Below are 26,019 nucleotides of genomic sequence, written 5' to 3'. Positions count from 1 at the left end.
ATAAATAGATTTGCATAAAACAATGCATGTTTGAACGTAAAGCGAGGAATTTTATAAACATAGGTTCAATATGATCAAAGAAGGGTGCCACTTGCCTTGCTCAGACCCACGAGGAACTTCGGCGACGACTTCGAGAACGAACGGCGCTTCAACGGGGTCAAAACCTACGACAAACAAGGCAAAACAAGAAAAACAGGCTATAAAACTACTGAAACAGAGAAAGAAACTATTTTTAATGGATTCTTGACATTTTTCTGGATTTAATGAAACTTGAATGGATCTAAACGGAGACTAGATGAATTACTTATGAATTTTAGAACTTTTCTGGGTTTTTTAACTAAACAGAAAAGTCCTAAATCAATTATTGCGCAATTAATGGGGCTGCTGACGGGTGGGGACCACTTGTCAATGGGATAGAGAGAGAGGGGGTGATGAGAGGCTGACGGGTGGGACCCGCCGGGAGGAGAGAGGAAAGGGGGGATCGGCGTGCGGCTGACGGGCTGGGCCCACACGAGAGAGAGAGGGAAAAGGAGGAGGGGTGGCCGACGGCGGTGACCGGCGGGCGGCGATAGTGGCAGAGCGTGGCGACGGCGCACGGCGCTGCGGCAACGGCACGATGACACAGCGACGACCGGCGGGCGACGACGACGAACGCGACGCAGCGTGGCGGCGCGACGAGGATGCCGGCGACGACGCACGGGAGCGGAAGGACGACGGCGAGCGCCCGATGGCGACGCGGGTGAAAGGAGGCTCGGCGGTGACGACGGAAAGAGAGAGAGGGGAGAGGGGAGGGGGGAGGGCTCATCGGCGACAGCAGAGGGCGGCAGCAAGTCGGCGAGGACCCGGGACAAGTGATGACGGCCGGTGGCGTGGTCGATCGGCGGTGGCGGCGGAGATTGCTCGGCGGCGGTAAGGAGGTCGGGCGCGGTGGCGGAGGGGAGGAAGAGGTGCGAGGACGTTCGGGTGCCCACCGGCGGCGACGGAAACCGGTGGAAGGTCGGTGAGGTCGAGGCGACGGTGGCGACGTGGAGAGGCGGCGACGTCCTGCGCAAGGCGACGAGATCGAACGGCGGTGGCGAGCTGCGGAGCACGACGGCGGTTCGGTCGAGCGGAGGAAAGGCGGCGGCGCGAGAGCGAGGGGGTTTTATAGGGGAGGGTGGCCGCGGTTAGGGCGGCGAGGTAGTTGGAGACCGAGTCGGCCACGAGGCGGACTCGGCGGCGGCGGTTGCGATGGCCGTTGCGGCGGCGCGGCGAAGGCGGGGCGGAGGCGGAGGCGGACTCGGCCGGCGCCCGAACCAATCGCTGACAGGTGGGCCCCGCCTGTCAGTGGCGCGAGGAAGGGGGCGGCAGACTTAGCACGGCGCGGCTGGGCGAGCGGGCGTGGAAGCTGGGCCGAGGCGGCGGCCCAGGAGGGAGGGAGGGAGGAGGCGCGCGCGGGAGAGGGAGCAGCCAGTTGGCTGGGCCGGCCGAGCGGGGAGGATGGGAGCTGGGCCGGCTCGGCTGGGCTGGCCCGAGAAGGAAGAGGGGGAAAAAGAAAAGGGAGAAAGAAAAGGAAAAAGAAATGGGAGAGGAAAATTGGACTTCGGCCCAATTTGGGAAGGAAAGGAAAAAGGAAGAAAAAGGAGGGGAAAAAGAAAAGCCCCACTTTTGCCGAATTTTAAATTAATTTATTTGGCCAAATTTTATACTTCTTCAATTTGAGTTTAAATCCAGTTAATCGATTTGCGAACCACGATTTAATTAAATTAATTTCTTTGAGAGGATTTTTCCTGAGTTAATTAAGCCAATTATTATTTACGGATTTCTTTTACGAATTTAGGCTTAGATAAATTCAAGGCGTGACATCAGCCTCCATTGATGGCTTTCAGGTTTCAAGTGACATTTATACTTGTCAATTTTAACCATGTCATTACTCTGCAAATTGTCCATGGAGGGAAAGCTCGAGCATGGTCACTTTTAAGTTTAATTAATTCCCATCGTTTTTTCTAGTACTCCCTACTTTTGGGCATTGAGACCATCTTTGAAACATGCTATTATAATAATAACTTCAACAACTAAATTTGTTCAATTGTTAAAAAATGTGCCAAATTAATTGGTGTGTTAGATGGTGACCCAATCCCGGTCCACTAGATCTATGTGCTTTTGTCGTTGCAATTTACCGTTATATGCATCATTGCAAACGTGTTCAGTTTGTTTAAAAAAATCTCCTGTTTTTTACAGCATCTTTTGTTGTCGTTGCAACTTTTTTTTTTACGAAAGAGGATTTATATATATACACTTCGTTCTAAAATATTTTTAAAAGGAATTTTGTATGTAAGTATTTATAGTACCATTTATCTTACTGTCCCTGGTGTTCAGCGTTGAGACCTCATGAGTGAGATAGTCAGCAACGTAATTTATAAAGATAAAAAAAACTCAAATGACTTGAAACAAGAGAAACTCGAAACTCCTTAACATCTTGAACACAAACCCTAAAATTACATAATAGATCCACTACTTTCATCAAGCAAACTCTAAAATCTTACTACTACTTGGGCTACGTTTTTTTTTGGTTAATTAGATCATGCCATTATAAATTTGCTAGTTTTAAAATATATCATTACTATTCAACTAATCGTAAGGACGCCATTATAATTTTAGAAATATTCGAAATATGTCACTCCATACCCTTTCAGTGTATTTTTTAAAAAAAATGGACAATATTGCCCCTCTATTGTACACTGTGCTCCTGTTATGTGCAAAAGGCAATTTGATCCAAAAATGACATATTTAAAATAGTTCTAAAATTATAATAACATTCTTACAATTAGTCGAATAGTAATGACATATTTCAAAACTTGTAAATTTATAATGGCATGAATCTAATTAACCTTTTTTTTTGCTGGATGGGGATGAAGATGAAAGATTTTCTAACTTTTGTGATATGCATTTAATGTTATAAATGATAAAATTAACTGATACAAAGTTTTAAAAAATTATTTTAAAATATGAGATAATAAACTTTTATATATAAAACATTTTACAGAATGTGCATCGATCGTTTAGTAGTTTGAGAAGCACGTGCGTAAAAGACAAGAAAAAAACTAGTACATTTTTCTTTTTATTTATGCTTATGTTTATAAGTCAAAATTTAAATTTCCAACCATAAATTTGTAGCTGATTTTAGGATTTTTTTCACTAAAATTTATTTTTTTATCCTTGGCTATTATATTATTAAGGATACATATATAACTTTTTTATTCACAAATTATATTGTATTTACAAATATATATATATATATATATATATATATCATTCTATTTTTTTCCATAAAAACCAGATAATCTCTTCAGCCAGGCCGGCTAGCTGAAGATAAAAGGTGTGACACGATGGAAAGCATTGGGTGAGGTTTCAAAGTAATCAGCTCGGCTTGGGGTGCACGTAGGAGTAGTACATTTCCATTTCGTCTATGATGATGTTGCATCTTTTTGTTTACTTCTGCTGCAAACTAGTAAAAATTGATTTGCTAGATAAGATTGAATCCGTGATTGACTGGGTATATCCAATTTGTCTCATGTTGCGTAAGATAAAAATTAATTAATACAGAACGTTGCACATGTTTACTTTCTTATTATGTTTTGATTACCAAAACACACGAGACGAGGAAGTGCTGTGCCCCGGTCATTGGTCAGCCATTTGACAGGATCTTAGTAGCGATTGAACGAATTTGACGTGACAAATACTACCACTGTGTTGGGATTCAAACTTCAGACCCGTCGTGCTTAGTTAATTTCATCATATATATTAACCTTCCCAAATTATAAATTACTCGGAAATAGTTTGTTTACTGAAACAATTGTGTAATTTATTTATTAAAAAAAGAAAAATGAAGAGACGAGAAGGGAAGTAACTACAGGTTGGTCCCCTTTTCCATTTCTTCATTCTTTTAATAAATAAATTACACAACCATTTTTCATTAAACAAATTGTGTAAAAGGCCAGTGGAGAGGTGTGTTTTAGCTATATTGTATCCTGGGTACAGTATATATTATTAAATTATATAGGTAGAATATTATAGCATATTAGATAGTGAGATGATATATGTGAGTAGATTAATTTGCACAGCAGTCACGACCATGCAGCCATCCAGGGGATTATTGTACGTATATATATGTAGGAATACTTAATTTATTCACGGAAACATTTCTTTTTGCAATGTCGAGTCAAAATTTCAAACTTAAAGCATCAATACTTCCTAACACTCAAAATTGGATACACCAAAATTATATTATACATATATACTACTCCCGTTGAGTTGTAATCGATAATACCGTTAACTTATTATATATATTTGATCATTAAAATTATAAAAATAATTCTTTAATATGATGATAGTTAAATGTATGTCAAAAAATAATAGCGCCGTTAATTAAAACAACAAAAGGAGTACTTTATATCTTTGAAAGCATTCCACAGTTACTATTCAATTTTGCCATATATTCACCAAAAATAGTTGTCAAAGTTTGGCGAAAATGACATGTAAATACTTTGCTGATTGCAACATGCATGATATGAGTGCTAGCTAGCTAGCTATGCTTCTAGCTTGCATGTGAAAAAAAAATGGAACAGGACAGCTTGTAGTTTGAATTCAACGGTTGAGTCGATCAAGGCACTGCACATTCAAAGGGTTTAAACCACCTGACCCTCTTGCTTAGCTAATCCCATATCTAATCTCATATTTCATATAGTCAATCGATGATCGGGACGAAACTGCATCGATATCGTTCTGCAGCAACAGAAGAACTAACACGCCAAATATATATCTACAACTATATACAAGTTCGTCAATAATTGAAAATTCTTGCCATACATATTCTGCATGCATGAATGTAAATTAACTTATACCAAAGAATAATATTGATCCTGGACATGGCGTCTAGAAGGTTTGACCTTTCCCATGCAGAAGAACATGTATATGCATTTTGTATTACTACTGTATTCGATCTTGTATATAGTTCTTAATTTAGTAGTCACCAATAACATATGTTTCCGTGCATACATGTCTACATGCCTTTCTTTTATTTGGAGAAATCTTATCTGGATACGTTTATAGTTAAATCAATTTACGCACGCATGTTTGGTCTCGAATATCAAAATATTGGTCAAATGTTTTTGACCATTGGGAGTAGCAGTGAACAGCTAGCAATGCTCTTGCCCTATTTCCACAGGTGTTAATTTTAACTTTCATTAATTAGTTCAGTATTGTGCTGCTGATTGGATGTTTATTATTTCCTGCCCTTTGAAAGCTCTGCCAGCCAGCCGTAGCTAGTCCTGAACACTACGGAAAAGTCTCATTTTCATGCTCTGACTTGGGCCACCTACCCTTTAATTAATTGTATCTTGATCCAACACAGTTGAAACATGTGAATAAGATTCTTCAAAAAAACAAATTCAGGTCTTGATGAAAAAAAATCTCACTGGTCACACCAACCCGCCGTACGTTACACAACTGCTGTACATGTAGATATTTAAAGGAATTTTCTGTGATTTAACCCAAAAATGTTCATGATTAATAAATATCGATTTGCACTGATCGGGTTGTAGCTAGTCTAAAGTTGTGCTTCTCATGTTTTGATGTCTGAATATTAGAATCCATAACTGTATTCAGTTTGAAGTCTCAATTTTCACAACATATAGAGTATATAGGTGGGTCTTAAACATACCTCATGATGTTAAATATAGATCTACAGCTATGATAATACGATTCATTTAACCAACCATTATATCTTTCTAGCTAAATTAATTGTGAGGTTTTAGTGCGCAAATTGGATTTTGAGCTAATTCGGATGAAATGACATGAGGAGGTACATATGCAAATGTCCAACATGCCTGGATTTATATGCACGGAAAATAACTAAAAGGTCAGGTTTATACAGTACTACATCTATTCCACATTACAGCTATTTTTGGCCTTTAACTTTTAACCTAAGTATAGCTAATTCTCCAACTAATTTCCCGTCTCAATCAATCATAATTATATCTAATTAAATGTCTTATCTTAATTATCATAACAATTTGTGCGGTTAAAAAAATAACAGAAGTATGTACTCCGTTCATACCAAAAATATATATTGCATCTTCTAGCATTCATTTTTTATTTGAAATATAATAACTTGTACATCATTATTCTTTTCAACCAATCACAGACTTTCACCGGTAAATTTACTTATCTGCTTGGTCCTCCCAATCAATCACAAGATTCTCCAATTTAATTTCACCATCTTCACCATGCTCAGCTCTAAAACTTGTTTATTCTGGTATGGACATATGGTGCAATGGATGTGTTCTGTTTTATAGAGTTTTTCTTGACTCTTACGCGTACAATATCCAAACTACCGAATGGTATGTGTTTTGCAGAAAAAAATTCTATATAGAAGTTTATCATCTAATATTCGTAAAGTTTATTTTTCAACTTTTAATAGTTAATTAAATCATTTACACCATTAAATGGATATAAAAAATCATATAATATTTCATCTTGCATTTTTCATCTATCATATTTTTAACTTATATATATATATATAAAAGATAGTAATTAATAATTAGTCAATGACACATTTATATATATATATTCAATTTTTCTTGGCTTTTGCCTAACTACTTGGACGTCACGCAACAAACCAGGCACGATGTATATTTCTGTATGCAATAACTAGTCTAAAAAACAATACTTTTTCCAACATACGTGCGTGCATGCTTGTTTGACTGGGTAAATAAGCCGCCAGGACGACTAGTCCAAGCCAATCAATCATGTAATAATATTTTCGTACACAATTATATATTTATTGAAAAAGCGCCGCACGGTGCCACGTAACAATTAACTAGCATGTACAGTACCCAACTCTTTAAAATCGTCCATATATATAATTTAATCCAGCTAAGTACAACACACCTACAGTACTTCAATTCTAATTATTGTTGATGCTGACGCAAGTGCGTACATTGCATCGATCTCTCCATGATTCTCCAATTTTGCTGATCGACTCGTTTTGTCTCTTCTTTTTGTGATGATCCAAAAATTAAGAATATGTATATATGTCATGCATCCATCGTGTGTGTGTATATATATATATATATATATATACTCTGTATGCACGACAGTGGTCTATCTGTAACGACCATTCAAACCATCAGCTATAGTTAGGGCTCTTTTGAAACACGAGATTTTAGAAAATACAAGAATTAATAGGGGAAAAAACGAAGAACTGAATGTTACGCAGTATGTAGCAACAAATCCAGTACAAATTGCAATCACGGAAATTTGATGGATCGTTTGTTTAAATCGCTCACAGAAAAATGATATGGAGATTTGAAAGGGTCCTAGCTAATAAAGAAAAAAAATAAAATGAGGTTTGAACTCATATGCTAAATAATTTATTAAGGAATTTGGCAACCTCCAATAACCATATGTTTCAAATAGACAACTTTAATTAGGATAAAAAGTCTTTAGGATTTGGGACCTACAAAATTTTCATAATAATCATTGGATCAAAAGTATCCCATAATTAAGGTCTCCCCACACCATAGAGCGGGTGTGGGACAATTAGAGTTACGAGCGTATAGGTTAATCAGCATGTAATTTTTAATAACTACTAATTTAACTAAATTAACTACTGCATCCCATCAGTAATAAAAGATATTTTGATGCATTATACTATTTCATTATAAAAAACTTCATTTATGGTTATGATCACTTGGACATCCAGTGTGGCAGAATATATAGAAAAGGATGACGTTAGGAGCTTTTTAGCTCCTAAATTTGCCTCCCTTTCCCCTATTAATTAGTCTCTTGATTATTAGTCACGTGCATCGTGCGAGATCAGGTGTGTGATGGAAGCAATTAATTGCAGGAATCAACATGCATGGAGGATTTCAAACAAGAGGGTATTTTATAGTCAAAGAATACAGTTTAAAAACAATAGCATGTATGCATAACCATCTTAACTTTTCGAATATGACATTTGGTGTTTGATTATATATTATTTTCAAATTAGTACAAATATATTCAAAACATAATTTACACAAAAAACCATTCTCAATCGAAGCCTAAATTACGTACATCAAGATAAATGATACTCCCTCTATCCCAAATTAATGTGCATGTGAACCAAAGAAGTTTTCACACTGCAATTAATACATGGTAGGTTATGTTCTCTTATATGATGATTAATTTAAAATTTTTCTTTTTCTCTTATATGATAATAAATTTGGGATGGAGGGAGTACCTATATATTCTTAGCTAGACGTACGGCGGCTAAACGGTTAAACTAAACTAAACATCACGTTTAATAATCAACACCATTAAAATATTTAAAAATAGAAGAGCCTTGAGGCAGGCATGCAAAGACAAGTCTACCATGGGGTAAAGCTCATGGATCAAGGAGGAGAGTATCTCGAGTAATCGCCGATTAGATCAGGTGTTGGGCCACACGTTCCTACACCAAATTAATTAAAAGTGCTGAAGCTTGACTCTCTCGTAGCCCTAGACCCGTTTTCTTATGTTTACGGATTGGACGCCACCGCCCGCCGGGTACATGCTCAGCTTGTACTGCTGCATCCGTTTTGCTTTGTAACTAAGATATTTGATTTTTTTTTAAGTTGCAACACCTTATTTAAAAATTAATACAAATATAAAAAATGATAAGTTGTGCTTAAAGTTCTTTTGATAATAAAGTAAGTCACGAGCAAAATAAATGATATTTTCATAATTTTTTGAATATGACGAATGGTTAAACGTTACGATCAAAAAAAATAAACATATTACGTTATGAAACGGATGGAGTATTTGTCAATTTTACTGGGAGGCTGGGACCCTATTAATTCTTTTTGTTTTAGAGAAACTAAATTAAAATATATGGTTGATACTTAGACCTGGAGCGGGGTGTCATCTAGGTCCATAAGTTTATATTATATCCATTTAAATTAATAATCTTGATTTACTGTATAACCCAGATAGTAAGTGCAAATATTTAGCTCGGGTGCTAACATTCTGTTCATGACGGCGAGAATTTTTGAACTAATATGTTATTTTGCTATAGTATCTCCCAAAATCATAGTCACTTTCTAATGTTCTAATCATCATCCTCCCCAATCTAATTAGGAAGCAGCAGGAGAAGATTTATGGATATATCATAGAGAACATGCCCAAATACATAATTCTTCTCATCTTCATCAGGAATGTCAACGCTCAAGCTACATCATATGCACTTTAAACCTCGAGCAAGGACATATTAAACCAAAATTAGGAAACCACATATATGTATTCTTACAACTTCATATACATCGATCTATAAGATATCTGGGTCCAAGGTTTAAGCTAGTACTAGTCGTATATTTGATTTATAAAAACTAAAGACCGTTTCGAACGCGGGAATTTGTTGTTAAAGTTCTTATAATTATTATAGACAGACTAAAGGCTGCGGCGTTCGGTAGAAGACCGGTGATGGGTTAGTTATCCGGTACGAAAAACATAGTAAAAGATTAGTATATAATTAATTAATTATTAAATACTATAAAATAGATTAATATGATTTTTTCAAAACAACTTTTCTACAGAAAATTTTCACAAAAATACACCATTTAGTGGTTCGGAAAGCATGTATGCAAAAAACGAGGGAATCTTGGTTATTTAGCTGGATTGCCAAATGCGGCTTAATTCGTGTGAAAATACTGTAAGATTATTTTCTTAAAAAACAAAGTGTATAATTTTCAAAGGAGAGGGGGGCTGCTAGTGAGGTTTGCTCTTATGTCATGGCGGCCAGCTTATGCTGCATGTGGGCTCTCTACTTATATAGTGGAGTAGATTGCAATGCTGCCTAGAGAGCTAGGTAGATTGAGTGGCAAGTAAGCCGAGCTCGAGAGCGAGCTAGGATCGATGGCGTCGGCGCCGGAGACGACGATGGCGGTGGCGCCGTCGGGGAGCCGGCGGAGCATGAGCTGGGGCTCCTCCATCTCGCAGTCGTTCCGGCAGGTGGAGGCGGAGGACCCCTTCGGGCGCGCGCAGTCGCAGCAGGGGCACGACGACGACGAGGAGAACCTCCGGTGGGCGGCGCTGGAGAAGCTCCCCACCTACGACCGCATGCGCCGCGGCGTCATCCAGAGCGCCCTCCTCCACGGCGGCCACGACGACGGCAACGCGGCGGTTGCCGCCGCCGCAGCAGGTGGCAAGATGGAGCTCGTCGACATCCAGAAGGTCGCCGCCGGCAACCTCGGCCGCGCCCTCCTCGACCGCGTCTTCCAGGACGACAGCGAGCGGTTCCTCCGCCGCCTCAGGGACCGCTTAGACATGTACATCACCATGGCCATGGATAACTACATGTGTTCGATCGAGCTGCTTCCTTGCTGTAATTAAATTAATGGCGGCCATGGCCGGCGACGGTGAACATGCAGGGTGGGCATCGAGCTCCCGACGATCGAGGTGCGGTACGAGCAGCTGTCGATCCAGGCCGACGTGTTCGTCGGCAGCCGCGCGCTCCCCACGCTGACCAACGCCGCCACCAACGTCTTCCAGGTACACACACACACACCTGCAGCTTGAGCTGGTGAATTACACGTTGATTGGATTGATTGTTCATCGTGCCGCCATCTCATCGTTAGTCAACATCTTTCTGTTGACAACACTGTAGCTGATGATCGGTTGAGCTTAAATATTAGGCTGGTAACAAAAGTAAATAAAAGCAGGATTTGTGGGTAATTTTTTCATATTTGAATTATCTGCGGTTTAAAAACCAAGCTAAAAAAATAGACTATGATTACGAAAAAGAAATGATAACTCTGAATTTAAATTTCGGAATTCAATTTTTTGTTGCGGTTGATAAAGCCACTTTACGTAGTACTCGTTAGGGTTATCTTATATTCTTGAAAGGATTTTGGGTTATTTTTCTAAATAGATAGAATTTTAATTAGGTACAATAAGAAATACGGAGTAGTTAGCAACAGAATTAATATATGTACTGCAAAGGAGAGAATTAGTTAGCAGCAGACGTGCGTCGCATCATTGAATTTAAATTTATGCTGTTCAACCTCGTTCTTTATACTTAAAGGATGAATGGATGAATATTCACGCTTCCAAAATCCATAAACGTCTTAAATTCAGTCCTTACAATATTTAAAATTTTATAATAGTTAACTCATCTGTTTGTACCCTCCAACAATTATTACAAATCAATCATCCATTCAACCATTCGGATAAAAAAAAGAAGACAATCACATCTATAACAGATTCCTTTCCTTGTCTTAGTCCATTTTATTTTTTGCTTCATTAGTGGGAATGGTGAAACAAGATGTTGACGTGTCTCCTGATAATTAATTAATGGGCGCAATCCCATGGTTGGACTCTCACACGAACTAAGATAATCTCCATGTACTTTTTAATTAATCAAATGCATGGCATCTAGCTACTAACTTCAAATGATATCCATTAGCCAGCAAGTCTTGTGTTTGTTTTTAATTAAATATTCAGGGATAGTCATGTCGTCACCTGCACATGCATAGCTAGCAACGATGTATGGACACCTTCGATGTGTGTCAAACCTTCTAGAACCTCTCCATCAAAAGAAAATGGGGAAAAAATCTTCTAGAATCTCTAGCTATCCAGCTGCAGGAATGCACTGCACATGGGACATGGCGTTGTTGCAAAAATCTCCAGCAAAGCACAGCAGCTACCTTAATTATATATCTAGGGTTCATGCATATTCTATCGGCTATGTATCTGACTCGTACGACGTGTCACTCGATCGCTAGCTCGATCCAAGAGTTTAAATACCAATCAATATAATTCCTAATCTGGAGTAGTTTTGCTTAAGCGAACTAGATACTGCTCCTTGTCTATTTTAATAGATGAGTCTCGTATGTTTGACCATTTATCATATTAAAAAATATGTGTAATTATTATTTGTTTTGATTAGATTTATTATTAAATATATTTTAATTATAGCTAAATTTTTATATATTTTTATAATTATTTTAATAAGACAAAATAGTCAAACATGTGAAAAAATCAACGGTGTCATCTTAACAAAAAATACAGATGGAGTACCGGGGACCAGTAAGGCCACATTTGGGAGGGGGCATAAGTTAACTTATGCTCTGGCACGGAAAACATAGTGATTGATTAGTACATAATTAATTAATTATTAAAAAATATAAAATAGATTAATATGATTTTTTAAAATAACTTTCCTATAAAATTTTTTACAAAAAATACACCATTTAGCAGTTCAGTAAGCGTGCGCGTGGAAAACGAGGGCGGCTTAGTTAACTAAGCGATGATGCCGAACGCGGCCTAAGTGTCGCTAGCTCATCAATTAACCTTTGACGTCATTACGGAGCAAATTAAAGGGCATGAGCTTTGCTACTGGTCTTCATGCATCTCTTTCTTCTTCTTCTTTTTTCAAAATACAAACGCAGAGCATGTGTAAGATGATACAGTACTCATAGGTTTATTAGTGTGGTGTATGTGTGCGTGTACGTTGCCCCAGTGGTATGTAAGCATGTCCATCTAGCAATATTTGGCCTAAATATTATGGTGGCAGGCTGTAGCGATCTTGTGTGCCAAGTAATTAATTTTCGGGAGTGTGATGGATAGAATATGATGATTTTGTTTTTCAAAAACGTGACAGGGTCTTATCGGACGATTTGGTTCCTCAAACAAGAGGAACATTAACATATTGCAGCAAGTTAGTGGCATCCTCAAACCATCCAGGTACAACCATATGCTACTCAAGCACTCTGTTCGTTTTTTTTTTCTCTAAATTTGACGTCGTTGACTTTTAAGTTTATTTTTATCATTGGTTTTATTAAAATAATTACATAATTATTAATTATTTTATTATGATTTGTTTTATTACTAAACCCACTCTAATTATTTTGTTATGATTTGTTTTGTTTATTAAAAACATGACTTATAATTTCACATATTTGCATAAAAGATTTAAATAAGACGAATCATTACACATAGAGTCAAAAGTCAATGGCTTCAAATAAAAAAAACCATAGAGAGTAATTCCCAAATACTTTTATTCTAAAAAAAAAGTAAGTATTGAACTCATCTATTTTTTCTCTCTTCAGAATGACACTTCTTCTTGGACCTCCATCCTCTGGAAAGAGCACACTTATGCGAGCACTTACAGGAAAGCTTGATAAAAACCTCAAGGTATTTCATCTCAAACTTCTTACATACTACTAATGAATTATATTCCTACCACTTGCTGCCTATTCACCCTGTTATAACCTGCTTAGGTCTCAGGCGATATCACTTACTGTGGACACACATTTTCTGAGTTCTATCCTGAGAGGACGAGTGCGTATGTCAGTCAGTATGACCTTCACAATGCAGAGATGACTGTAAGAGAGACATTGGATTTCTCTCGGAGATGCTTAGGCATTGGTGCAAGATATGACATGCTTGCAGAACTCGCCAGGAGAGAGCGTAATGCAGGCATTAAGCCGGATCCTGAGATTGATGCTTTCATGAAGGCTACTGCAGTGCAAGGGCATCAAACAAATATCATTACAGATGTTACTTTGAAGGTGAGACTGGTCATTCTGCTACATCTGTGGATTTGTCTGAGGCTGATAGAAAAAAGACTCACTTTTGTCAATTTACCTTGATATGTAGGCACTTGGTTTGGACATTTGTGCTGATATTATTATTGGGGATGAGATGATTAGAGGAATTTCTGGTGGACAAAAGAAGCGTGTGACAACAGGTATATATATATGCATTCAAAACGTATATTCAAAGTTCAAACTCTGTACACTACTTCCGCTAAACAAGATGTAGTGGTTGAAATCATTTGTTGTTAATTAAATTTCAAACCATTTGTCTACTCTAGGTTAACCATGTAATTGTCTAGGATTACAACTTCTTTAACCTCTTTGGTGGCAGGGGAGATGTTAACAGGGCCAGCACGGGCATTGTTCATGGATGAAATATCCACCGGTCTAGATAGCTCTAGCACATTTGAGATTGTAAAGTTTATTGGACATTTGGTACATGTGATGAATGAGACTGTGATGATCTCCCTCCTCCAGCCACCACCGGAGACATACAATCTTTTCGACGACATAATTCTACTATCAGAAGGATATATAGTCTATCATGGACCACGCGAGAACATATTGGAATTCTTTGAAAATGCTGGTTTTCGGTGCCCTGAAAGAAAAGGAATTGCTGACTTCCTTCAAGAGGTCACCTCCAAGAAAGACCAACAGCAGTACTGGTACCGTGACCATGAACAATATCGGTATGTGTCAGTCCCAGAGTTTGCAGATCGTTTCAAATCATTCCATGTGGGTCAGAAAATGCAGAAGGAACTGCAAATTGCTTATGACAAATCTAAAACACATCCAGCTGCATTGACAACTACCAAGTATGGGCTATCCAGTTGGGAATCACTCAGGGCAGTGATGTCAAGAGAGTGGTTGTTGATGAAGCGTAACTCCTTCATCTATATTTTCAAGGTCACCCAATTGATCATCCTTGGTTTCATGTGCATGACTGTGTTCCTTAGGACAAAGATGCCTAGTGGGACCATCGCTGATAGCACAAAATTTCTTGGGGCTCTCACTTTTAGTTTGATCACCATCTTGTTCAATGGCTTTGCTGAGCTACAACTAACCATAAAGAAGCTTCCAGTGTTCTACAAACATAGAGATTTTTTGTTCTTCCCTGCATGGACCTTTGGATTAGCAAACATTGTCCTTAAAATTCCTGTTTCTCTTGTTGAGGCTGCGGTATGGGTTGTGCTCACATACTATGAGATGGGATTTGCACCCTCTGCAGGAAGGTAACAACTTTGTGTAGTTTTTTCTTCAATTTTCAATATTAAATGCACAAATTAAGTTACATTAATTAGTTGTTCTATCTATTGATTGTAGGTTCTTTCGTCAGTTTATAGCTTTCTTTGTTACTCACCAAATGGCAATGGCTATGTTCCGGTTTCTTGGTGCTATTCTGAAAACAATGGTTGTGGCCAATACTTTTGGTATGTTTGTGTTGCTTATTGTCTTCATCTTTGGAGGTTTTCTCATACCAAGAAGTAAGTATGCTATCATGTAAATTCATTTGCATTTCATAAGCACAAAGAATACGGAAACAACAGTTGTCATTTATTTTTATGAAAGATACTAAATTTACTCTCCCAATTTGATTTGGCATTGCAGATGACATCAAACCATGGTGGATTTGGGGTTACTGGGCATCTCCTATGATGTATAGTCAACAAGCAATATCAGTCAATGAATTCCTTGCTAGTAGATGGGCACTTGTAAGTTTTGTGTGTCATTTTTTATATCTCTCTTCTCCCATTTAGAGGGAACTCATATTTCCTACTATTGTTAATGCCATGTCTTTTCAACAAATGATGAGCATTGTTTCTTCTACAGCCAAATACAGATGCAACGATTGATGCACCAACAGTCGGCAAGGCTATTCTTAAATCCAAAGACTTATTTACAACCGATGCAGGGTTTTGGATTTCCATTGGAGCCCTTATAGGATTCCTTGTATTATTCAATATCTTATACATTTTGGCCCTTACATACTTGAGTCGTAAGCACCATTGTTTTAACCATTGTGTTGTTGCTTTCATGTCATACTAATGCAAATACTTATCTTTGTATAAATTATTTCTCCCAGCTGGTGGCAGCTCAAACACAGTAGTTTCAGATGAAGATAGTGAAAATAAGATAGACATGAAAGCAAAAAATGAACAGCAAATGTCCCAAATTGTACACAACAATGGAGCCGACAATGCATCTGCAACATCGTCGATCCCCATGAGTGAGACCTTATATATCCATATTATACTATAGTAGGCTTGATAATGTTCTCAAACTCACGATTATTATTAGTTTTTGGTGATAATTTTCTCAAACTCAAGACTATACTATTGTAGGCTTGATAATGAACAAGACTATTGATGCTTTATTAAGTAGTTTGACATCAAAATAAACATTAGCACTTATTTTTGCTCAACAGATGGTAGCAGATCAACAAATCGGCAAATTCGATCACAAATTGTATTGCCATTCCAACCCCTTTCACTTTGTTTCAACCATGTGAACTACTACGTGGATATGCCAGCAGTAAGCTTACCTCCCTCTCAGAATTATCATGCTAGAGTAGTAAAAATATGAGTTCTGGCTTCGACAAAATTAATATTGTAGTTAAAATTAATCTAAGGTTAACATTTTTTTGTTGTTAATTATTGCAGGAAATGAGGGAGCAAGGTTTCACAGAAAGTCGTCTTCAATTGCTCTCTGATATTAGTGGAGTTTTCAGGCCAGGTGTTCTAACAGCATTGGTTGGTGTGAGTGGAGCTGGCAAGACCACTCTAATGGATGTCTTAGCAGGAAGGAAAACTAGTGGAGCAATTGAAGGAGAAATTATCCTCTCTGGTTATCCCAAGAAACAAGAAACTTTTGCACGCATCAGTGGTTACTGTGAACAGACTGATATCCATTCACCAAATGTTACTGTATATGAATCCATTCTCTACTCAGCATGGCTGCGTCTTTCCTCAGATGTTTACACCAATACGAGAAAGGTATTTACTGAACTATATTTTCACTCATTATGTTCTGTTATAGAGCTCTATGTCTTTGAAATTCCCAAACAGTAATTCAACTGATTTTAACTAAACTTTTTAACCACATCTAGATGTTCGTGGATGAAGTCATGTCCCTTGTAGAACTTGATGTGTTGCGCAATGCTATGGTGGGTCTTCCTGGAGTTAGTGGATTATCAACCGAACAAAGAAAGAGACTCACAATTGCCGTGGAGCTGGTAGCAAACCCTTCAGTAATATTTATGGATGAGCCAACTTCTGGACTTGATGCTAGAGCTGCAGCAATTGTCATGCGAACCGTCAGAAATACGGTCAACACAGGGCGTACTGTAGTTTGCACAATTCATCAGCCCAGCATTGATATTTTTGAGTCTTTTGATGAGGTCCCTCTCATTTCTCTGTGTGCATGAAATTCTAAAAACTTTTTATCTAATTACATAACTCACAATTATTTCTACTCCAGCTTCTTCTATTGAAACGAGGAGGGCAAGTTATTTATGCCGGTGAACTTGGTCGCCACTCTCATAAATTAGTTGAATATTTTGAGGTAATCCATTTTTTCTTAATTACAACTAGTGTGCATGATCCACTTTGTCCATAACAATGGTTTTTTATTTCCTCTTAATTAATTAGAAATATGGCAGCCTTCTATTATTGTTATTGATGTTATTATTGTTGTTCATGTTGTTATGATCATCATAGTTATTACTATTATTAAAATGGTGTTATTTCTTTACATGCTGAGTTGAATCACATATCTTACTCACAATATGGTCAATGAGATTGGAAATGTTACCAAATGATAAATGTTTATAGGTATGCATGACAAACTGTATGTGTGACATTTCATGAGGTTATTTTCACCCTGCAGACAATTCCAGGTGTTCCGAAAATCACAGAGGGATATAATCCTGCAACCTGGATGCTAGAAGTTACCTCCCCTATAGCCGAGGCTCGCCTCAATGTAAATTTTGCTGAAATTTATGCTAGTTCTGAGCTTTACAAGTAAGTAGCCTCAATTGAAATCCTAATTTTGTCATCTTTTAACTATTGATGTTTTTTTTACATTGAAACAAGTATGGATTCCAAACAAAAAAAGAAATAGTATTGTTGTCAATGTTTTTACTGACTTTAAATTCGATTTTCATAAATATCTCCAGGAAAAACCAAGAGCTAATCAAGGAATTGAGCACTCCCCCTCCAGGATATCAGGATCTGTCATTTCCTACTAAGTATTCTCAAAATTTCTATAATCAATGGATTGCAAACTTTTGGAAGCAATATCACTCTTATTGGAAGAATCCACCATACAATGCCATGCGTTATCTTATGACAATGCTCAATGGCCTTGTATTTGGCACGGTGTTTTGGCAAAAAGGAACTAAAATGTATGATCCTATACTGTTGTGCTATGCTTGACATATATAGATGCTAATGGAATTAGTGGTGCTATACTATAGATTCTTTAGTGCACACTAATGCTTTTAAATATGTTTGATTTCTTTTCTATATGGGCAGATCCTCCCAACAAGATTTGAGTAATTTGCTTGGAGCCACTTATGCTGCTACCTTCTTCCTTGGAGCTGCCAATTGTATCACAGTTCAACCTATTGTGTCAATCGAGCGAACAGTCTTCTACCGTGAAAGGGCAGCAGGGATGTACTCTCCATTGTCTTATGCATTTGCCCAGGTAAAATCTTTAACATGCTGATTGTTTGGGTGCATAGGGTAAAACATGAATCAAATAAATCTTGGAGAGAGAAGTAGCACTAGATATTTTCTCAAACATAAGGACAAAAGCACATTGCTAAAGAGCAGTGTGTAGGCCGGTCCTTTGTCTACTAAAAACTTAACAAAATGCCTCCATATTTTTTATCTAAGGTACTTATAGATATTTTTATGGTTTATATCGAAATATAAGGATATATATATATATATATATATATATATTATCACATAATAATCTAAATCAATTATATCCATTGAGATTGATAATGTATTGGTCGAAAACCAACAAAGAAACAAAGATGGTGTGGAAATTACAATATGATTTTTAATTAAGGGTTGATTTACGCAGGCATGCGTGGAGGTCATCTATAACATCTTACAGGGGATTCTATACACTGTTGTCATCTACGCAACGATAGGATATGAATGGAAAGTCGATAAATTCTTCTATTTCATGTTCTTTATAGTTGCGAGCTTCAACTATTTCACATTGTTTGGGATGATGTTGGTGGCATTGACTCCATCTGCAATGCTCGCAAATATTCTCATATCCTTTGTACTTCCTCTATGGAATCTTTTTGCTGGGTTTATCCTTGTTAGGCCGGTAAGCAAGAAGAAAAATGCTTTAATTTCTTATTGTTATATATTGTTTACTAGATTGGCTCTATTGTCTGATTGAGTCGGTGCGTATTGATGCAGTTAATACCGATTTGGTGGAGATGGTACTACTGGGCAAACCCTGTGTCGTGGACCATCTATGGTGTCGTGACATCACAATTTGGTAAAAATGGTGATTTGCTTTCGATTCCTGGTGGGAACTCTAAGGTAGTGAAGCAATTCTTGGAGGAAAACCTAGGCATGCGACATAGTTTTCTCGGTTATGTTGTGCTTGCCCATTTTGGCTACATCATTGTCTTCTTCTTCATCTTTGGTTATTCCATCAAGTATCTCAACTTCCAGAAACGATAGAGATGGTTCGCTATGGCTTAGAATGGCATTATGTTTGGTCATTGATGCCATTTACAACTAAAGGAGCTACTACACAATACCACTGTGGCATGACACAACGACTTAGTTAACTTAGGACTAGTATACGTAGCATGTTATAGTTTGTAAACATTCACTTCATGTATCAATATGTACATCAATTATATTCCATGTCCTAGTTATGATTTCTTCTCCCACTTGCCAATTGATGAACCATCCTAGACTGTATATACTTAATACAGAATTATAAAAACTAGCACATGAGTGTAAAAATATGTCGTCTAAGGCAAATGTAATTTTACAATTAGTGTACATACATTTCTAGTTGTTGGTCTTGTTCAGCAATGTTAACAACTTTGCATCTAGAATTCTATGACACGAAGGGACTCTAATGTACCCTAGAGGAGGAGTAAATAGGGAGAAAATTGCATATCTACCATTGTAAACAAAGGGATTCGCTGAAATGCCATTATGTAAATGGGCTTCACCCAAATATCATCCAAATGCTTGTGCAGTTTGTTATTTTACTATTTGGCTGTTAACTCTATTTTAGTGCTTTTTTGTTCCTAGTTTGCTCCTCCCAACTCATTTCTTCCATCCGTATCACACATACGCTATTTGCTCTCAATTTTTCAGTATCGCACAAGAGGCACGTGATGTGGACGCTCTCTATTTTTTCTCATCGCATAGGACGGCATTTTTTTTTATTTTGTCGAAAATGAGTAAATAAAAAAATATATTGAGAATGGAGAAAAAATACGCGTACGACAAATCAACTCATTGCGGCACGGGGAGAGTGCGATCATGATCATTAACGCCTTGTTCTTTTATTCCCCAAGAGAGAGGGATTGGAGAGGATTGAGTAGGAATAATTCCACACCGTAAGTTATTGAATAAATCTTTTTTTAATCTTCTTCAATCCTCTTGTGACGAACATGGCCTAAACATGTTTTCTGTAACGGGATCCCTTACAGCAGCAGTTCTCCAAATCAACTACTCTAAAAAGGATTTTTTTTTTCCTCCCCTTCTGCCAAACAAGGCCCGAGACACCAGGAGTACAGTACAGCGAAGCCGGAACTGCAGCAGCCGAACGCCCGAACCACCCGGAAACCCAAACTACCTCAACGCATCTTCTTCGCTAGTTCTCCCCGATCCGTTACCCGTCAACCAATCCGGTCCAGCTGACCAAAAGCCGGAGTCTTTCTTGCTTCTCGTGACTCCTTGATCTGTCGAATCCGTTCTTCGATTTCTTGCTTCTTTGATTCGCCGCTGTCGCTGCTGCTGGAGGTAGAAACTAGAAAGGTGGGGAGAAAGATCGAGCAATTTGGTTGCGATTGGAGGGGCGGAGGAAAGAGGATGCTGAGAAGAGCGGGCAAAGGGGAGGTTGCAGATGGGTTCTACCAGATTCGCTCGGATTGCACCAACAAGGTCCCCGAGACTAAGTTCAAGATCAAGGTCTCGCCTTTTAGTTCCCCCGATCTCTTCCTCCTCCCCATTAATTACTTGTTTAATTAATCTACTTGCTTGTGTATCTTCCTTCGGTGCGAGTTAATCTTTTAGATTTCAAAGGTTTAGTTTTTTTTGTGTCTGAGCAATTAATTCAGACATCTATGGGGTGTTGATTGATTTATCCTCTGCCATTAATTTCAGGTTGGGAAAACATTGAGCGTTCGGAAGTGGCATGCTGCGTTTACGCCTGAGGGCCGTTTGGATATTGCTTCAGTTCTGAACCGGATACAGAAAGGGGTAAATTGAATCCTTCTTCTATGAAAAGCTTCTGTCTTGGTGCCCCTTTGTCATTTCTGCGATATAAAAAACTTTATATTTTCCTGGGAGGTTATCTAATGTGATATGGTACGTTTAAGGAATGGAATTGGTTAGCCCCTCAAATGCACATGTTTAATTACAAGAAACAAGGAATGGAGTCATTCCATTGAAATTAAGCATAAGCCCGGGGTCACTCGGTGGATAACCATTGCCGCACTCTAGTTTAACCAGTAAGCTACTCCCTCCGTCCCATATTAACTGCTGTTCTAGGAATTTTTAAACACATTAATGTGAAAGAAAATTGACTCAAATATCCTTCATTATGGGAACTTTAGTTCAACTAGAATGGATCACCTCACTCAATTGTGCTTCAGTGATTGAACACGGGTCAGTTAGTCCCTATTTGACAAGGGATCGGTTAACAATTCAATACTATATGTCCACAGAGTAACCTGTGTCTATCCCTAACCAAAATCATGGGAATCCATCACTCAAAATAAACAGCATAATATTTCCAAGTATACATGAATGTAATGATCTGTTGATTTCTGTTAGGGTGTCCATCCTACAATCAGGGGAGAGGTCTGGGAGTTTTTACTTGGCTGTTTTGATCCTGGGAGCACCTTTGACGAGCGGGAGCAGATTAGGCAGAAAAGAAGGTAAGCAACTTTCTATAAATTTGTCCTTTTTTTCTTGCAAAGAGTAGAATGCTTCAATCCCCATGCTGTTCCATGATAGAGAAAACCATATTCGCTGCAGAAGCATGTCAGGCATGTGCACCACTTGGCTCTGCCCTTGCTCTTGTTTGTGCTTCTTGCGTCTTACTTGGTGTACTGTCATGTCCTTTGGTTGGCCACTGAACCCAACTGAGCTCATCTGTGGCTCTCATTAGTCATAACCCCTTGCCAAAAAACCAGACGCAGAAGTGTGGTCACAAAGTCCAGAAAAGTAGAGCGACAACATGCACTCTTGCATGAGGATATTACCTTGGAAATTGAAGGTCAGTGCTTACAATGTTGCACTAGCTGAATATCATTTAACCAGATTAAATAAGAATCTAGGGGACCAATGTTATCTGATCGTCCGATTAATCGCGATTAATTGGGCCGATCGGTCCCCTAACCTCGATTAGGCCATTCGAAACGATCAGGCCGATCAGAAACCTGATCGTCCGATTAGCCGACGATTCGGTCTGATTAATCGGGCGATCAGAAGGGGTGGCGATCAACCGATCAGCATGTGACTTTGGAGTTTTGGGTCGGGCTGGGCAGTCTTTAGTCTTGTAGAATTTTAGTATGGAGTATGGGACTAGAATTTTAGTCTCTTAGAACTATATGGAGTATAGGACTAGAATCTGGAGTTATGGGCACCTCAATCAACAAAGCTCAAAGGTAATTACCATCTAACCGTCAAATAATTCCTCTATTATTGCATTTTATATTGCAAACTAGTACACTGCATAGAGTGTAGTACTGTACCGAAAAGACTCGATTAATCGGTCTGATCGACGATTAATCGGCCTGATCGACCTGATCGGTGCCATGGCGATCAGGTTCGATAAGCCGATCAGACAACATTGTGGGGGACAATATAGACCTGAAGGGAGCTCAATAGAAACTACAAGGTCCTCCATGATGTCATGTGTAGCCACATCTCTGAGCTTGTAACTACTACACCAATTTTGGCAGAAGAAATTTGTCAGTGCAGCTCATTGCTCACCATTTGCCGCTTTTATTCTTTCCTGGAACTCATAGTCGATATGTATGTCACTAAATCAAGGAAGACTTGCTTCTATTTGGTTATACAACGGCTTCATTCTGGCTGATGTGAGACTGAGTCAATGAATTCTGACCCAGCCAAGTGGTGGGGTTTGGCCTGTTGGATCATCCATTGGATGTGAAGGCGCTTGGGGAGGGTTCTGGGCAGCGGCTGCGAGACTGTGCTGATGAGGGCAGATAATATGGTTTCTTTGTTGATTTCGTCTTTGTCATCCTACTGCAAACTCAAAATCGGTTAACTTATAAGAATTGCAGTTCCTTTTGCCCAGGCGCTTCATGCATTTTCCTTTTATTTTGAAATAACTAAGAATCAATCAATCAAAAGTTTTATCCATTTAGCCGCAAGATTGTAACAGTCAACCTATGTAGAATACAATATGCCATATGGAAGGAAGAATGCAAAGATATGGACTCCCATGTTGGTAGTGGTAAAATTATCACAGCCCCAATTATAACTGAGGATGGAAAGCCTATTATGGATCCTTTGGTTTTGCTCGAAGCTACTTCAGACCAGCACACAAAGCAAGGTAGTTCATCCAGTAGTGGGAACGAAAATGAGGTGACGAGGTCTGTAAACTGTGTGGTGGATAAACAAACTATCGAATGGAAGCTTCTGCTGCATCAAATTGGTAAGGTCTAGACATCGATTTTTTTGTTCCTCCTGCCCTGCCATTGTTTCATTGTGGCCATTCTTATTCTTCTTTCTTTCTTTTGTGCCCGTGTGTATGTTACACAGGCCTTGATGTATTACGCACTGATCGATCCATGGTATTTTATGAGAAAAAAGAAAATCTTTCAAAGTTATGGGATATTCTAGCTGTGTATGCTTGGATCGACAAAGAAATTGGTTATTGTCAAGGTGCGGTTCCTCTTGCATAAAAATGCTTATTTAATTCCTGAATAATCTTATACATGTTCATTTATTCTTAAACAGGAATGAGTGATTTGTGCTCACCAATGATAGTGCTACTCAACGATGAAGCAGATGCATTTTGGTGCTTTGAGAGACTAATGCGTAGACTGGTACAACTGCTTCTCCAACAGTTTTATGTGGGTTGTTTCTTCTAATTTTAGCACTAACTTTTGTTATAAAGCGAGGAAATTTCAGGTGCACGCAGCAATCTGTTGGGGTGGAGAACCAGCTTCAGCACCTTGCATCTATCATTCAAGTGCTTGACCCAAAATTACATGACCACCTAGGTATACAATGAAAACTTACAGGATTGTAACAGTGAACCCTGGACCTCCATTTGCTGATGCTAAGCCCTGCAATTGGTTATGTTGATCTCTGAATGCAGAAAACCTCGGTGGGGGAGATTATCTCTTTGCATTCCGCATGTTCATGGTATTGTTTCGGCGTGAATTATCATTCGGGGACTCTCTATACCTTTGGGAGGTAAACACATCATCTCATTTTGGCATGCCATGCTAAATCTTAAAATTCAATTCATTCAACCAATGAGGTCTCATCTATTAACCAACACAATTAATGTTTTATACGCCAATCATATTATCAAGACTAAAAAGCCAATGTAGCTGCAGCTGTATTACAATCGTTTCTGAAACCAGCAGATGATGTGGGCTCTAGAATATGATCCAGACATGTTCTCCACGTATGAACATATTGGTGCTGCAACTGGGGTGACTCCAGGATATAAGCCAAAAGTAAAATCAATGCGCCAGTTTGGCAAGTATGAGAGGGAGAATATGAAGAATGGGGCTAGTGAAAACGATGGTCCTGTTCCTATTTCCGTTTTCCTGGTTGCCAGTGTTCTGAAGGAGAACAGTGCAAAGCTTCTGCAGGAAGCTCGAGGGATTGACGATGTTATCAGGGTAAGCTGGATCAAGCCATTCTTTTATCTTCTTTAGAAAAGAAATCCATCAGACTGCATCATTTCACTGGATTTATGTATGACGGACAGTCTAAACTAACTTGGAATACCATGGAAAGCTCACATTCATTAATTTCAGATTTTGAACGATGTTAATGGGAATTTGGATGCGAAAAAGGCTTGCGCCATTGCATTGAAACTTCACAGGAAGTACCTTAAAAAGGTAAGCTGTTTGTTACACCTTCCTTTTACTGCAGCTTACTACCACTTCTTGTAATGCTTGATATGGTCTACTGGTTTACCAATCTTTGCTCTCTACTTCACTCGGCAGATTCAGGGAAAGAAGCCATGACAACGCTCTCTGGTTTGCTCTCCTGGTTTTGACAGTCGTTCTGTCTTACTCCTGGTTTTCTCCTAGTTTGTAAAAAAGATGTACAAAATTGGTTCATTTGTGGCTGGTAGAATTTCTTGCCACTAAACTACAACCAGCGTACCACACACGGGGAATATTACTTGTGACATTAATTTATTAATGAATGAATGCGATTATTGATCGCCGATTTTTGAGTGAGAAACCGTTCTACTTCTGCATATACTTAGTGTGATTATGGCAAGTAAGTACTGTCGGTCATTAGTCTGCAGGATTGGAGTTAATTTTTGAGAAATTCTCTCTTTTATGACTGACAAGTGATTGGTTCTACAATTAGCGTAGCGTCGGTGAACACCATCAGCGAGCATAAGTTCTACAAAATGGCATCTCACTGAATGTTTTTCTTCTCTTTTTGCCCTAATCTTTAATTGACCTATGTCAACCCCATACAAAAAAACTTTTTGTTTCACCATAGAAGGGACTCCCTCCATTTTAGGTCTGTCCTAAGCCAATCAATTTGAAGTTTGATCAAGTTTATAAAACATATCAACATTTCCAACACAGAATAAATATGCTCTAAAAATATATCCAATGGCGAATTTGATGAAACTAATTTGGTGTTGCCGATGTTATTACATCTTTCCATAGACTTGATTAAACTATGAAGCTAGCTGCTAAGCTAGCCTCTTGCCACTAGGCACCTGGAGTATTTAGAAGGAACAAAGTTAACTAAGGTTGGAGATGGAACCAAGAAGAAACTAAAGTTGCAGCTTAGCTCAGTCGGCAAGGCAAGCACATTTTATCAACAGATGGCTCATCTTGCTTCCGTTAATTTGATTCCTTCCTACCTTGCAAATGCATGCATCCATCCATGTCATCAACATCTCGTAATCACCACTAATCAACGAGACGCCGGCCGGCCGGAGAGAAGGAAGAACGATCTTATCG

At 38.6% G+C, this 26,019-nt stretch overlaps 2 protein-coding genes across 2 annotated transcripts; both read left to right on the top strand.

Moving 5' to 3' along the window:
- Positions 1-9,875: 9,875 nt before the first annotated feature.
- LOC102706147 (ABC transporter G family member 48) lies at positions 9,876-19,800 on the top strand. Its single transcript, XM_015842221.2, has 20 exons — positions 9,876-10,325; positions 10,428-10,548; positions 12,659-12,741; positions 13,107-13,191; positions 13,278-13,568; positions 13,657-13,747; positions 13,927-14,827; positions 14,919-15,079; positions 15,204-15,307; positions 15,426-15,591; positions 15,679-15,822; positions 16,021-16,127; positions 16,256-16,588; positions 16,702-16,992; positions 17,073-17,156; positions 17,481-17,614; positions 17,770-17,997; positions 18,128-18,299; positions 18,687-18,941; positions 19,037-19,800. Exons 1-20 carry the CDS (start codon positions 9,913-9,915, stop codon positions 19,304-19,306), a joined length of 4,434 nt encoding a protein of 1,477 aa, XP_015697707.1. The 5' UTR covers positions 9,876-9,912; the 3' UTR covers positions 19,307-19,800.
- A 569-nt stretch (positions 19,801-20,369) lies between these two features.
- Positions 20,370-25,286, top strand: LOC102713408 (rab GTPase-activating protein 22-like). Its single transcript, XM_006662946.2, has 11 exons — positions 20,370-20,779; positions 20,975-21,070; positions 21,647-21,750; positions 23,239-23,498; positions 23,606-23,728; positions 23,804-23,892; positions 23,964-24,069; positions 24,168-24,265; positions 24,442-24,702; positions 24,841-24,924; positions 25,033-25,286. The coding sequence occupies exons 1-11, from the start codon at positions 20,681-20,683 to the stop codon at positions 25,051-25,053; spliced, it is 1,341 nt and encodes a 446-aa protein (XP_006663009.1). The 5' UTR covers positions 20,370-20,680; the 3' UTR covers positions 25,054-25,286.
- The last annotated feature ends 733 nt before the right edge of the window (positions 25,287-26,019 follow it).

The sequence above is a fragment of the Oryza brachyantha genome, chromosome 11, assembly GCF_000231095.2.
Source record: "Oryza brachyantha chromosome 11, ObraRS2, whole genome shotgun sequence".
Classification (NCBI taxonomy): domain Eukaryota; kingdom Viridiplantae; phylum Streptophyta; class Magnoliopsida; order Poales; family Poaceae; genus Oryza; species Oryza brachyantha.
This window is presented reverse-complemented; position numbering and strand designations above follow the sequence as displayed.

Coding starts and splice junctions, on each gene's coding strand:
- LOC102706147 (XM_015842221.2), top strand. CDS start 9,913: ATGGCGTCGGCGCCGGAGACGACGATGGCGGTGGCGCCGTCGGGGAGC. Junction 10,549..12,658: donor CCGCCACCAACGTCTTCCAG/GTACACACACAC, acceptor AAAACGTGACAG/GGTCTTATCGGACGATTTGG. Junction 17,998..18,127: donor TGGCAAAAAGGAACTAAAAT/GTATGATCCTAT, acceptor CTATATGGGCAG/ATCCTCCCAACAAGATTTGA.
- LOC102713408 (XM_006662946.2), top strand. CDS start 20,681: ATGCTGAGAAGAGCGGGCAAAGGGGAGGTTGCAGATGGGTTCTACCAG. Junction 21,071..21,646: donor TGAACCGGATACAGAAAGGG/GTAAATTGAATC, acceptor GATTTCTGTTAG/GGTGTCCATCCTACAATCAG. Junction 24,925..25,032: donor ACAGGAAGTACCTTAAAAAG/GTAAGCTGTTTG, acceptor TTCACTCGGCAG/ATTCAGGGAAAGAAGCCATG.